The following is a 15,534-nucleotide window of genomic DNA, read 5'->3' on the forward strand; positions in this document are numbered from 1 at the left end:
AGGCATATTTTTGGAGTCTTAACAAACATGCTTAAAACATCAAGGGGGTCTCAGGAGATCACCTTCTCTATGGGAGGTGAGTGACCATCATTTAGATACTGTAATCATAAACCATAACAGGTAAAGATCTGTTTTGCCACTATTACTTACCACAAACATTGGAGTCTCCTCTCGATCTACTATTTTTGTTATATTAATTTCACCAGTCTTCTGGTTGATGACAAATACTCCCACAGGATGTTGATCAATGCCTACTCCACTTATTTTATATATAATTGGCTGCGTGTTTTCACAGTCTGATCGGATCTGTTTTTGAAAACAAACCAAAAATATTGCAGTCTTTTATCATTATTTTTACCTTAAATAACGTGATAAACTAGGTCTGGTATGGCTCAGTGGGAACCATACTTAAGACATCTGATAACTGACACCATCTGAGACGACTGGATAGGTGCAATTCATTAGGAGGTAGCTTTAATTTAATTTAAATAACTTCTGATTTGTTTGGTTGACCCAGATCATCAAAAAATGAATGTTGTCCTTGATAGGGCAAAGTAACAGTTTTCCCAAGAAAACTGTTTTTTACTCATCAGTTCTGTAGAGTTAAAGAAAGATAACAGTGGAAAGAAAGAAGCATAAGAATAAGGCCCTGCCTATGAAACTACAAGCTGGAAGCCCAGATCATTTCTCTCCCACTTTCTGAGGCTGCCGGTCTGATGCCATGATGAGATGGGTGGAAAAAACTAGGGCTCCGGCTTCTTAGCCCAATTTCTTTTGGTCCAGTGACCCCAAGGGGTTGGAAAGTTGCCCAGACAACGAAGAAGAAGGGAAACTTTGGGAGTTTCAACCAGAAGGCAGTCAGTCCAAACGAACTGAAGAACCTTTTCAAAAGGACGGAGAAAAAACTGCCTGTAAGCACAGGCAGTCCAAATCATCATCAACCAGAAAAAAAGTGAGGTGCCGTGGTCCACCACAAAACAGCTGATTGTCAACAACGTGCTGAAACTGGGTGAGACTGTTTTTATTCCTCTTCCTTATGGACTTGGAAAGAGTGATTCCCTGATTGGAAAAAATTTTCGAAGTAAAAACCCCAGAAAGACTAGGGGAGAAGGGAGTTAAAAGCAGCGAGAAACTACAAGGGGGGAAGGAATTTAAGGAATATAAAATAATACCTAAAAATGGAACTCAGACTGACTTAAAGAAAAACTGTTTAACCCCCAGGAAGTGGAAAATCTTTTTAGATTCAATTTTCAGGGGAAATAACTTAAAGAGCACTTTAAAAAAAACTTTGTAAAAACTTTTTAAACTTGGATATAGACATTTCTCTCCCACTTTCTTTTCAGGGATGAACATGTGCTGAAGTCCTCTTTAATTAAGCCACAAAGTAGCTAGAGTAATTAGATTGAGTATATTGATTTTATCTGAAATTCTTGTGTGTGATTATTGGTCCATTTGTTTTTGTAACAAGTCCCTTTCCTCAACTCCTTTTTATAATTATGCATTTGTCTCCCTTAGTTCTAAATAGAAATGAAAACCTTCCCAATATGCAAAACTACATGGTTCTATATTTAGCCCTTATGCTTAGGATTGTAGCAAATTTTGTTCTATATCCCTGGCCTTTGGGCAGGAAAATCCAAAGCATCTTTTCCATTTTTTAGACTTGAGAGAAGCCTCAAGTATAAAGACTAAGAACTCATCAGCTGCATAGACTGAGGTGGGATATATGTGTTAGAAAAGTTTAGTGGCAACTTATTGTAATTATTTCATATTGTGGAAGTCTTGGGAGAAAACTTTTGTTAAGGTAGCTTTAAATGGTTGTTTCTCACTGATTTAGAGATTTTTCAGATTTCAGTTTTTATGTGAAAACTTAGTAAATAAAAATCAGGGGAATGGTATGCTTTAGCATAACTTAATTAATATAATAATACATATTCCAGTGCTGAGTCTAGCTAGCATTACCAATTTGGTATTGACTGTAAGGAAAAAATATTGATGAGTAAAGAAAAGAAATTTTGTGCCCAGCAGGATCTATGGATGAATCTTTTTTTACATAATATTTTTATTTCTAAAAAATTACAGTAACTATAAATACTGCAATAAAATTCAGTGCATACACTGAAAGGAAAGGAAAACAAGAAAAACTATTCATAAAACCAGATATTAATAATTCCTTTATATTCCTCCCATACAATAATATATTCATCTGGAAAAAAACAAGTATGTCTCCCCTGCTTAACATAACATATAAAATCAGACCAAATATTTGAAAAACCTGTAACTTTAGTTTGACAGCATGCAAGTGAAAAATGTAGCTCAATTTTTAGCTAGGGAAATATGCAGAATCTTTTGATACACATATTCCTAGTACTCCAAAATGATTGTGTATTTCATCTGTTCCCTCATGTTTGTGGGGGGAAACACAGAAAAAGAAGACAGTACAGTAAAATTGGTAGGGAGAACAGCAAGTTTACCTATGGGAAATATTTGAACTCTACATAAAACTCCATTGATGAGGCAGAATAATTGCATAATAAAAACCTGGTCTGGAAATTCCCTTAGCCAAGTTGTTGCTTTTGTTTGCTTACCTTTTTGCAACTGTTTGAATTTTACCTATGTAAAATGCTTGGAACTTACTCTTGCAATTGGGTTTCTTTTTGAATTATCTTCTCCTTCCCTACAGGCAGCAGCAAATTTAATCCATTCTCGTTTCTGCCTCCGATGGGTTTTCCATCTCTCCATTCCTTTTTCGTTCCATTCTTTTACCTTGAATAAAGGACACACCAATATTATTAGACCAACTAAATGGCATCACAGGTATGTAATAGTACATTTAAAATCCGAAATAGAATAGATTAGCTGCGCATTGTCTGTTGCTTTTTGCTTAAAAAGAAGCCCTTCACTAGTTTTCTAACTTCACAGAATATTTCCAGATATCCAGATGTTTTAAGTAGAATGGTCTAATCCTAGGAAGCTGTAAACTGGGAAAGAAATACCACCAGAATTGGTTCTCTGTTAATGTGAGAATTTGATTCAGAGGGCCATATTATCTCAAGACACAGAGCAGTGGGTCACTGGGAAGACTGATAACTCCAGGCCAGTATCCTGAAGGATGCAGAGGAAGAACATGTGTGAAAATAAGAATATATGCTGGGAATGCTTTTCCTATGGTTATCAAAGGCTCAAGCAATAAGGAGGGCTGAGTCTTGCATACTGATTTACAATAAATAGTGTTTTTCTAGCAAATCTCAATTAGATTTGTATTGTACACATTACTAGCAAATGAACTGAAATGATTGTTACCTCAACATGAAAAGTACCAATGCTGAAATCCAGGGACACCTGGAAAAGAAACAAGGACAAAGTAAACACAATGGTCTCAATAACTCTGACTCTTTAGATAGTTGAAATACATGGAGAAGAAAAAAAAAGAATCCTATTGCACAAGATCATAATGTAGAAACTAGTTTCGTGTATATTTCTTTCTTTGCAACACAACTCTGTTTTTTCTTTGAATTAGAAGTTCCTTCAGTTTAAATTAGCACACATCTCACTTTTAAGTTTACTTCCACTCATCTCTGACTATTGGCAATGTTGGTTGAGGCTGGTTCCATAACATTCAGAGCATCATGAGTATCCCACTCTTAGTTTTAACAAATTTGATTGAAAAAAACCCCAAATTGGTAAAACAAAGTTTGATTTTATTTTAAAATATAATATCAAGCCCTTTAAACCTCCTAAATCTCAAATGTGACAGTACGTCAATAATTTTAGATAGAACACAAAGAAGTTATGCCTCTTAAAATAGATGGCTTCAATTACACGTATAATTAAAATGTCTGATAAAAATCCCTACTTTGTAGGATAAAGTCGAGCAATTTAAAGACAAAGAAGAAGAAAAAAAGCAATAGTACAAGTTCTATAAATTTTGGTATAAATGTTGCTCTTTCACCAAATGATTGTTGACACTAAGGTTTAGACATTTGCTTTAAAAATGGGAATCTATGATTCTTGGAATATTAAGCTACATGGTTTATACTACTCTATTTTCAACAAATACTGCAATCATGCCTTTGCAATAAATATTCAAGTTGTAATTTTGCTCCATATGTAAAGGAGAACATGGGCACTTTCTATGTCTTAAGGCTTCTGGAATGACAAGCCACTCCCAGGCTATGAAGATTTTTGAGATGATTCTTCCCATAGCACCAAAAATCTGGGTGTGTCTGTAGAAGCATAAGATATGTGTGAACTTCATTTGGGTTTAGGTGAAGACTGAAATTTTGATTCATGATGCACTATCCCAATATTTCTGGCTTCTGGCTTGTTTTATATATTTTAATGTTTGTATTACTTATTTGTTTTATTTTAAATTATAGAATATATATAGGTTGAACATTGTCTGTAGATGGACAGCTTGTCAAATGATCTAGATATGTTTTAAAATGAAATAAAAGACAAAGCAGTTTGGGTATATATGTATGGGGACTTTCTAGAGCTACATCTTCCCCATGCATTCAGATTATAAACACACACACACGATTATACAATACATAATATAATATAGGACAATTATATTACTCTACAACACAACATCAAGTTCATACAGTGAAGCTTACTGACAGTCTTGTCACAGAGCCTGATGTTAAGAGGGAATAGTTGGGGTGGGGACTATCTCTGTGCTAGGGAGCATTAGAACTTGTATCTCTCTATTCTTAATCTAACACTTTAAGTACTAAACAATACTGGTTCTCCAAGGGACCATAAGGGACTTAAAAAAGAAAAAGAAAGAGGAATTGCACATGAGAATCAAGCAAAATTATTTTCTATCAGTTACATAATATTTATTTTAGCGTAATGACAGCATAGTTATTTGAGCATTGATGTGAACAGAGAGGCTAGAGCACATGAGATGGTTTTAACCATTTTAAATCTTAAATTTGTACACAATCCAAAGTGTGCTTGAATTGCAATGGCAAACAAAACTTATATTCATGCATCTGGTTGTGCTAATGATTTTTTTTTTAAATAATTGGAATACTTTGTCCAATTAAATTAAATTGGCAGCTGTGAAGTAATATTTAAATATTCAAATTTAAATAGCAGGAACAAAAAATGGTATATTACAATTTCTTTTGATGTTATGCTGTAGTTTCTCCTATAATAAATTTTAGATTGTATGTTTTCCAGGACAGAAACCTGTCTTGCATCTTGAACTTGTTATTTCAAAAGCCACGTATTTGATAGCCCCAGAACAGTTTAAGTCTTTTGGGAATGTGATGACCATAAAATGAAATAGCCAAAAAAATCTCCCAAACTCTCTCAGAAATAATTTTGTCAATATAGATAAGATAAGATAAGATAAGATAACCTTTATTATCATTTTTATACTGTGGGCACAATGGCACACATCAAAAATGAAATTTAGTGAAACACATACATGACACACACCTAAACATAAACAAACATACACACACACACACACACACACACACACACACACATAAAGAGTGGCTACATAATTTGGTTATACTGGGGGGGGGGATTATAGAAAATTGATCCATCAGCAGATGTAATGTAATAGAACGAGATAGGATTAGGATTAATCTCTACTTGCTATTTAAATCTTTCAGGTCCTTTTGCAAAAATTATTTAATTATTAGTTATTAATATTTTTTTTCAGCTAATAGCAAAGAAAAGATTATAAAGTCCCTCCCGTACTATCCGAAATGATGGAAAGGCCTGGCAGCTTGCAAGTGCTAAAGATAATAGTTTTCAAAAAAAAGCAGCACTGAAGAAAGTTTTTCACACTCAGGCATGTTTTATGAGACAAGAAAGAAGAAAGGAAGAGCTGTTCTTGTATAGAAGAGTGTAACTAACGCTAAAGAAGCAATTGTTTTTTCAATGTGCTTATTATGGCTTTGCCTCACCTCCCCATGATAAAGTTATTCATTATAATTCCATAGCACTTTTTTAGGTCCAATGATATGGGTGGTTCCTAGAACTGCAAACTTAGATAGGTGCATACTGAGTAGGTTTTTTTTTTTTTTACTTCTTTACAGGTAGAAAGGGATCCTGCTGCTCAAGAGTTCCGAACCAGTTTGAAACCACTTTTGGCAATTGTTTTCCCATGAGATCAGCAGTATTGGAGAGCTGAGATTATTTATTTCTGGTTCAACAGCTATGTAATTAAACTTACTGCTGAGCTAAGATTTTTTTTAATGCTCTGCCTTCCTTTGCCTAGTGGAAGGAACTGTTGCCTTACTCCTTTTCCCACCTTTAATGTTCAAGTCCTGTAAGGAAACTCTTCCTTTGATGGTTTTCCCAACTCACGACAAGAGTTTTGTTGGTTTTCCCCTTACCTGCAGAATTTAGGAGATAAAATTTTGGGCTGTTTTCTGTTCTTTTCTTTCTTTTGGCTTTCTGCAGGAATAGTGGGATTTTTATTGTTGTAGAAACTCAGGGTGAAGTAGTTATGGTCTCTCCTTGTTGTCTGTATATCAAGTGGGCAGCAGGAAAAGCAATTATGGGTAGTCTTTATATTGTTGCTAAAGGTTTGGGGAGATGAAATAGTGGATGCATGACATTGCCCCTGGACAGGGCAAACAGCAAGTTCCAGTCTGCTTACTGCATTCAGTTGCAGATAGGAAAAGTCTATCCCTCACTTCCCAATAGCAATTTTCAATTCAATGAAAGTCAATTTGCTTTATAAATTATTTCAAAGCAGAAGACAATTTGGGACAAATCCAAATAGGAAGTGTTGATGTACTTGTTTAGTTCCATGATAGTCAAAAGCAGGTGTGTGTCTATATTGTGTCTTTCTCTGGATAGTTCTTCCTCTGTCTACTCTGCAGTCTTTCTGATTTCCTATATTTCAATTAAATCCAGAAGATTTCACAAGAGAACTTCTTCCACTGGACTTTTAAATTTTATTTATTTATCCAATTTATTGGCTGCCCATCTCACCACAGGATAAATAGAAGGCCTTATTCAATTTTTACAGGGAAATCTTGATTTTGAGAAATCACTGATGAATTTCTCCTTCAGAAGAAATTCAGAGAATATATGTTCAACCAATTTCTCTGCTAAACATTTGGGGGAGAAGAAAACCATCTGGGCAGTGGTGGGATTCAGCCAGTTTGCATCACTTCGGCAGAACCAGTAGCTAATTTTTTGTTGGCTAGGCCCAGAATGGACTTCCAGAAGTGGCATCCACACAGAGAACCGGTTGTTCTCACACATTTGAATCCCATCACTGCACATGGGCCTATCCCAGTTGCATTATTCTGACTTCTCCTTTGATAGGTAAGGCTATTGTTACTGACCATTTCATACCAGTTTGACCTCAATTGCTAAGGCTACAGTGGATTTCCCAAAGCCTGCTCCTCTGGGAATTCGTCAGAGCTTAATTCAGGGTGTGGTGGGTGGTGAATGTTTATGTAGGACTTGCTTACATACCTCCTAATGACAGGTATACATCCTGACTTTCATTCTATATCAGCTGCAGGGAAAAAAAGAACCAATCCTAGATACCCTATTGCATGACTCATAATAAGATATGTCTGACTTTTCTGCCCTGCAATTGTTATGGAATCAAGATCTTGCTATACTTCATTAAGAGACATGGGCTTCAAATGCAATGATGCCATATGGGGATATCTTTTGTGTTTGGTATACACCAAACAATATTCTCAATCTCTGCCATAATAAATAGTTTGTAGGTTATTCATTGATGGTTTAAGAGAATAGCAGAATTGGCTGAATTAGAGAATTAGAATTGCAAATCCTCAGATAATTCTCTAATTCTCTTAATACTTGCTAAAAAGATTCTATCATGTCCTTTCATATAAAAATAGAGTGACAAAACATTCTTTGGTAGTAGGTATTAATAACTTCAGTATAATATTTATCATTGGGAATGGAACATTCCTAGTAAGCCTGTTGAGAATAACTTTTGAATTGAAATATTTTAGGTCACAGTAATTATATAAATTTTTGTATTGAGTAATTTTTTACTAGAATATTTACTTACTATTATTATTTACTAGAATAAATAACAACTGCATCAAAATACAAGAGTGTTCATGAAGGCTCTTCAGGTAGGTTTAAATAAGGTTTGCACAAAAGAACTTAATGATGCCTTCTGCTCTTCATTAGAAGAGAAGCACTAAGTACAATAGATGTGTTTTATGTTTATTATGTGATACCTGTTAAGAAATTATTTACCTGAAGGAGAAAAATATAAGAACCCCCCCCTTCATTTCTTAAGAAGAGACAAGCAGATACATTGGTCCCTCTCAGCTATAATTTGTTGTTAAAGAAAAGAGAAGATGTGTCATTCCCAAATTAAAAGATGTTAATATTGCTTCTTGCCATTAGAAAACTGTGAAGTGAATGTATGTGTATTTTTGTCTTTCTGTCTTTCTGTATGTAATATATATCTACACATTCCACATATTGTATGGAAGCTTGTATAATTGACCCTTTGTTGTATTGGATAAGTTGTTTATTGAAGAGTTGATTCTTAATTAAGCAGTCTGAAACCAAAAAAGCATAATTTCTGAGCACTGACTAAAAACATATATGATGCAATCTGTAACTGATTTTTCTAATAATTGCATGGAAGAAATTATACTCTGATCGTAATATTTGATATTTTGTTTCAGTAATGGTTTAAAGTATGCATTTTATATCCAACAAAACTAAGAGCTATGTATACCTTTATCATAGTTCTGATGAGGCACAATCAATTGCTCATGCTTTTGTCAACAACAGTATAATTCATTCAAGCAAATATCTTAAAAGATAGATGGGAATGCAGCATAAAATAACTGGGAAAGAAATTATCTGGAAACCAACTGCTGTTTGCAGTGAGAGGTCCAAGGTCCTCTCCCAAAGTCCAAGCATGCAGACTTTTGTTTCTTATAGTTAAAAAATGGAAAGCCAATTAACACAGACATTTATTTGGACTGCTCCCCTGAGTATAATTAGTGATTTCCTTAAGATTTTGTATAGCATAGGGTTAAGAAGAATACACAATCAAAATGATAAGTCGGTCGACAATTCTCAAGAGTAATTAAATGATTGATCTAATTCAATATATGAAATTAAGGTTGGAATCCCAGTTAGTAGCCTTATTAGTAGCAAATGTTAATAACTTTTGCCAACTGAAACAGATAGTTTGGGACAAATGAATCCAGCCTTAGAAAGGAATATTGCAGCTATCAAATATCACTTTTAATTGTAGGACTAGCTGCTATGTCTCCAGGAGCCCCCAAAAACTCAAGCTGGCAGGGTGACTATGCCTTCAAAGCCCCATCATTTCTTTACATGTGGCAACACATAAAGAGAAAGGGAGGTGCTTTGATTCCTGCCTTACCTTTTTTGAGAGCTGCATGGCCTCTCCTGGAATCAAGAAGGAATGGTTAATCTCCTTGATCCTTTTTTAAAACAGAAAATCTGACTGTAATTCAGTTTTTACTCTGGTGCTAGACAGAACATGTTTGTGTTTGGGTAATCGGAAAAGATGTACATAAACCATTTTACATTAGCAAAACCAAAGATTAATTATCCATTATACACCAAGAAAAAAAAAAACTGAAGCTAAATTGTATCACATTCCTTAATGCTAACAGTAGGCGTCTGAAGTTATTGAGGTTTAAAATTCTATTCTTTATCTGTTCTTATGTTAGCTACATGTGTAAAAACAAATAAGAAGTGGCCTTCAGCTTTGACCACTTTGTGCTGTAAGTATGGGCATATTTGTTTATAAATATCAGGACCAAATCATGAGCATTTGTTCAAGATGAAAATATTGTAAATGAGAGTAGCCTCAGTTCCCTAACTTTAGCATGCTGCTTTGCAACTTCAGCTTCAAAGCCAACTGCAAACAGGAATTAATTCACTGTGGTTCTTGCCAAAGCAATATTATATGCAATTATGAAATACTCCCTACTCCACCTACTTGCAACCAAATGACTGAACATGCCCTTAATTCCTGATCTGTTCCCTTTCCCAGTGCTGTTCATTCTAGGAGTTGAGTCTGCTCCCTTTGAAGATAAGCAGAATACTGCTGTGAACAAAGCTGGATATTTGAGCACATTATGCTATTAGTCATCATTGTGTCATTGTAGTATGCAGTTGTATCAGCAGTTTGGACTGGGTATTTGATTCCTGAGCCAACACTCCAACTGTACATGATTAGATCTTTCTTTCTTTTATTAAATTATCTCCAGAGTTCTATAATTCTGCCATCAACTACCAGGCAGTAATGTCTTCAAACATAAATAATATTAAATATTCAAATTCCCACCAAAAAGAATCTCAGCTTGCATCACTGTCTTTGACTTATTTACTTAGAAATAAGGCCCTTAAAGTTTATTCCCAGATAAGTAGGATTGTATCAAAAGCTAATCAAAATAGGGCAGTTGGTTACATTGAAAAAATGGCAGTGTTAAAACACTTCTAATATTGTGACCAAATCTCAATGGGAATGTCTCTGTAAAATCACCAGGAATTAAGGTTGCCTTCAGTTCCTTTATCTTTAATTTTTAAATTTATCTTTGAGTAGGATTACAACATCAGTGTGTGTGTGTGTGAGAGAGAGAGAAAGAGAGAGAGAGAGAATTTTGATAGTATAGTACATTTTGATAATGTACTATATTGTTAATTTGATCATAAACTGATTGAATGTGATCCAAGTTAGGAGCTCTCTGAATGAATGCAGGGCTTTGTGCATACCTGTATCCTAATTTAGATGCATACCTGGAGATGTATTTCCATCTCCCTTGTAATTATTCCCCTGAGACCCATTGGACTGGTTAAACATGTATTTTACAATGGGTGGGGATGCTCATTCTTATGAGCATTTATGAGTTTCATACAAGTGACAGTACTTGGGAGGACCTTTGCCTTTTCTTTATGTTAGAGACCATAAAGAATACAGAGGCAGTTTAGCTCTGTTGCATAGACATTGGCTTGTTCTTTGCTGGTGAGAAAACTTGGGTTCTTTATTTTACATAACAAATATGCATGAATCAGGTGTGGGCTGTGCATTAAAATCATAGTATCAATAATTTTCAAATATCTCTTCTGGTGACTATGAATTCCCCAAATTCTTAGCAGCATGGTAGATAAAGTAATTCTGTGCTTTAGACTCAGATGCTGGCAAACTGTTTCTTGTTTTAATACTTTGCAGGTTGCAACTCATCAGAAATACTTTTTAAAGGAAGATAGAGAAATGCATCTCTTTTTACCAGGCCCTTTCCCTCCTAAATTGTTGTCTTCCACTGCTTGTAATACAAGAACAAAATTGATGATCTTAATCTACCCATCAGCTATTGAGGTTAGTTTTGGGGAAAAGATCTAGAAGCAGTTTAGCATTCTTTGATTCTGGAACATTTTCCAGGACCCTAACCCTAGCCAAACTTTCATGTGAGTGCCCTCTAGAATTTGATATTTCTCTGATGTAAACCCTACATTTTTTTAAGTGAATGGATACAACCAGTGTTCACTTTTGGAAATCAATGATGTTTTCCCTTTGGGCCAGCAGCTTATTATTATTAATGATACTAATTTTTTTGGGGGGGGGGTGTTGTTGAAAAAAAGGTAAGCATTACTAAAACTTTTAAGAATCTGGAGACAAACCAGTGATTTTGCTACAAGAGTTTTGATAACAAGCTATTACCTGTTTTGTATTTAGGTTTATATGAAAACAGTTCATTTTTCTTAAGATTGTTAATCTTTACTGAAAAAAATAATCCACCCACAGTTCACATGCTCTTGCAGGTGGACTGTAACTTGCAGTAAATGAAACTTCTGTCATCTGATGCCCTCCAGATGTCTTGGACTACAACTCCCATCATGCCATCTAGCAATATAAGGCAATAGGTTGGAGGATACCAAATTTGTCAAGATTTGTATTCCAAATCTTTATATGAATTGTATACAAATGATGATTGCAGAAAGACAAAAAACTTGGAGAAAAATTATTTAGATCTCTAAAATTGGCTAAAACTTAACTTTACATATTGAAGCAATCCAAACTCATTTTTAATTAAGAAAAAGAGAGTGTTTAGCTGCTACGAACTACAAATCATTTTGAGTGAAGTACAAATGGTAGTAATAAACCGGTTTTTATTAGGCAGGTGGCAAAAATATTATGCTACTTTGCCTTCTTAAAACAAGTCCATACATATACTCTAAACACAACCCAACTATATACTGTAATTTGGTCTCTTGAAATAAACATTTGGAGATGGGAAATATTGTATCATCTCCCTCTTAAATATTGTTTAAGTAATAATAAGTGTTATGAATAAGACTAATAGTTGAATCTTCCATGCATATAACTGTTTGGATTTCACATGTTCAGCAGTGTATATTCCTTCCTTCCAAGGACGATCAATCGTAAATAGGTTTCAATGTATTTTATATTGTGACCTATGCAATTATCTATGTTATTGCAAAGACCTATATTCTACTTCTTCATATAAAACCTCCAAAGTTCTTCTGAAATACTTGTTGGTTCTGCTTTTGATAATCACATCACTTCACCAGTGAGGTATGTTAAAGAGATTCAACATGCCTAATAAATTTATCCATTTTCTCTTTCAAAAATGAGGACTAGCTTCCCTCTCAATACAATATTAGAAGCATACTAAAAATCCTCCCAAAGAAGGTCCCAAAAGAAAATTTATTGACAAATACATAGGACCCAAAACTAGTGGGATTCATGACATGAGTTGTAAGTAGCTTAGATTGAGTCCTGTAGGTCTACCTTTTTAAGAAAGTTTTTTAAATGGACCTGGATTTTATGCTAAAAGACATGATGCTGCAAGTAAAACTGAGGCTGCAGTTGGTATGCTAGATGATCAGAGAAGTGTGGATTGTTAGGTGAACAGCCTAATCCCATTCCATTCCATTTCCACATTGTAAGCAACACTCCAGATTTAAAGAAGCCTGTTTGTTGTACCAAATATTTTTGTTAGTTTTTGAACAGCTGTCTCTCCAGATGAGCTTGATTTTACTGAAATAAAAACAGCAGAGCTGGCTTCATTTGTTGTAGAAATGAGTTACAGAATTTCACATCAAAAGAATACACACACACACACACACACACACACACACACACACATGCAGTATAGACGTACTGTTTACTTAAAACTTAGAATTAATTGTTAAAATTGTGAATACCAGAAAAGCTATGAAATTATGAATGGGAGAATATCGGTGATGAATACTGTATACATCCTCAGCCTCTCTATGGTTCTCAGAATTGAATTCTTGAGAATTAAGATGAATTCTACACCTGTGAGGTCTTAGCATCAACTCTATTTCCCTTAGTTAGGAAAAAGAAGTATAAAAGCCAGAAGCACTAATATGATGGAGGACCATGCTAATTCCACATGCACATGTTTTTGAAATCAACAGTCAAGCTAGAGTTAACAATGTACTGATATTTGTATATCATTAAATTTTAATCTTTTAATTCAAATTAAAACCCACATCTTTATTCCATTTAGACTAACTGCAACACTGTGTTATTATGCTTATACATAAAGAAATATGTCCTGAATGTGAAGGATTTACACTTTGGTAAGAAAGAGGATTGCACCCAAAAGCTTTTCTATCTCCAACTTCATCTTAAATAAAATAAAAATACACTTTTTAAGAATATCCATTAATTAAGTTAAGAAATTCCTGCACCATCAGCATTAACTTAAGCAAAATGGAACCACAGAAATCACCTCCACACAAAAGATCCTTTACTAAAAATCAATATTTGGATTTTTATAAAAAAAAAAATCCATCTTACCATTAAAATAAACAGCACAGCAGCTGCTCTGTAAGGAAGCCAGTCCATTTCATCTGTAGTTTCTTAAATCCAAGGAAGGGGCAATAATGCTCCAGGTGACTGTACCTTTCCCTCCCCCCCAGTGGCAATGCCTGGAAAAAGACACTGCACAGATGTTCTTCTGCCCAGGCTTTGGAGCAACCTCTGGCTTCCTCACAAGGGAGCACTGAAGATGCTGTATAACACAGAATATCTCTCCACCCAAACTTCTGGGCAGGTCTGACTTGAAATGCTTGACAACATCATTATTGCTCCAAGCGAAAAAAGATTCTGACACACCTTGATAGTTGTTGAAATAAAATATTTTCTTGGCATCCAAGAGAACAGAAAGATCAGAAACTATCCAAACTACCCATCATAATTTTTTTTGCTTCTTCTTTGTGTGCACCCATCAAAACCAATAGCTCAATGAACAGGAGTGTGTGGGAGTCCTGAAACAGTAGGATAACTCTTGGGATTCTATTACAATGGATTATTAGCTTTACAGACTGAATCTGGTGTGATTTGGTACATCTGCTCCTTTCAGATAATTTGAGAAGGATTGTCTCCATGTGAAAGACTTGGCCCAGTTCTCCCATTGCTTTAAAAAAAAAAAATTAAAAGACTATACTTCTGAAAGGAGTTTAAAAACTTGACTTCGTCCATCAAAAAAGAGCCTCTTCATGGAGAATACTCCATTTACTAGGATGGTTGAGAGCTCAGTATATATGCTAGGTGAAATGCCAAATATATGCTGTGTTAGAGTGAATGGGGCTGCTTGTGAAGCTTCTGAATCTTGCAGTATATAATAACTAACTGAGTTAAGCTTTTTAATTTCTAAGAGTTCAAAGTTTCTTACATTAGAAATGTCCAGGATTTTTTTTTTTAAAAAAACAAGACTGTTTAAATGTTGTTAAAAATTTATATCTAATTGATTTCTCTCGCACAAACAATTTGGAGAGCTGTGAAGACCTGCCTCTTCTCCAAAGCATTGAGGTAGGATGGGGGTTGAACTGGGAGCATATTTGGTTTGGCACCTGGGGGGAAGGATACATTTATTTTTAACCATGTTTTAATGGATTTTTGTGAGCTGATTAGAGTTAGACAGCCATATAGGTCCTGGAAATGTAAATAAAATAAAATTCACAGATACAGCTATCAGGGGATGCCTATCTGTTGGTGTCTTCCATAAGGAGTAATGCAGCTACCGTACTACTATCCTTAACAGATAATTGAAAGTTATCTGGATGGATAGAGGGAAAAGGGAATAGCCTTGAAGGACAAGAGGAAGAGCTGCTACCAAGTCAATAGTAAGATAAAAGGGGCAGAAGCCCAGGCCAAAAAACCTAACATGAGAAAATGTTACTTTTCTTCTTATGTATGAAGCAAGCCTCTCCCCTTTCCACACAATGATAAAGGAAGGGAGGGAGAAGTGCATTCAGACTTGCAAGACATCAATAAAAAATAGTGAAAAATGTGAGGACCAGCATCTCAGAATCTGGGTATAAGAAGCCATAAGAAAAGTTTATGTTGAGAACCTATGACAAGATTACTATGCGTACTTTGAGGGAATTCAAATTATAAAAATAGAGATTTTTTCCCCCCACTTGCATCAGCTGAGATTTTATTCCACTGGTGGAGATATCCATCATTGAATCTTCTGTTGCAAAGCACTGACTTATTCCTTATTCTGCCTTCCCAAA

The 15,534-nt window shown here is 34.9% G+C and overlaps 1 protein-coding gene across 1 annotated transcript in view; it reads right to left on the minus strand.

The window, feature by feature from the left end:
- The window catches only part of LOC120303839 (desmoglein-1-alpha-like), a 30,214-nt gene extending 16,170 nt beyond the window's left edge, over nt 1–14,044 (minus strand). The window contains exons 1-4 of the mRNA XM_039333704.1: nt 13,814–14,044; nt 3,301–3,339; nt 2,635–2,763; nt 151–306 (exon numbers count right to left, since the gene is read on the minus strand). Of these exons, the coding sequence (XP_039189638.1) occupies nt 151–306; nt 2,635–2,763; nt 3,301–3,339; nt 13,814–13,861 (372 nt within the window). The 5' untranslated portion in view covers nt 13,862–14,044. The remainder of the gene's footprint in view (nt 1–150; nt 307–2,634; nt 2,764–3,300; nt 3,340–13,813) is intronic.
- Between the last annotated feature and the right edge of the window lie 1,490 nt (nt 14,045–15,534).

This window comes from Crotalus tigris, unplaced genomic scaffold (assembly GCF_016545835.1).
Source record: "Crotalus tigris isolate CLP2741 ecotype Arizona unplaced genomic scaffold, ASM1654583v1 scf7180000024506.7606697, whole genome shotgun sequence".
Taxonomy (NCBI): domain Eukaryota; kingdom Metazoa; phylum Chordata; class Lepidosauria; order Squamata; family Viperidae; genus Crotalus; species Crotalus tigris.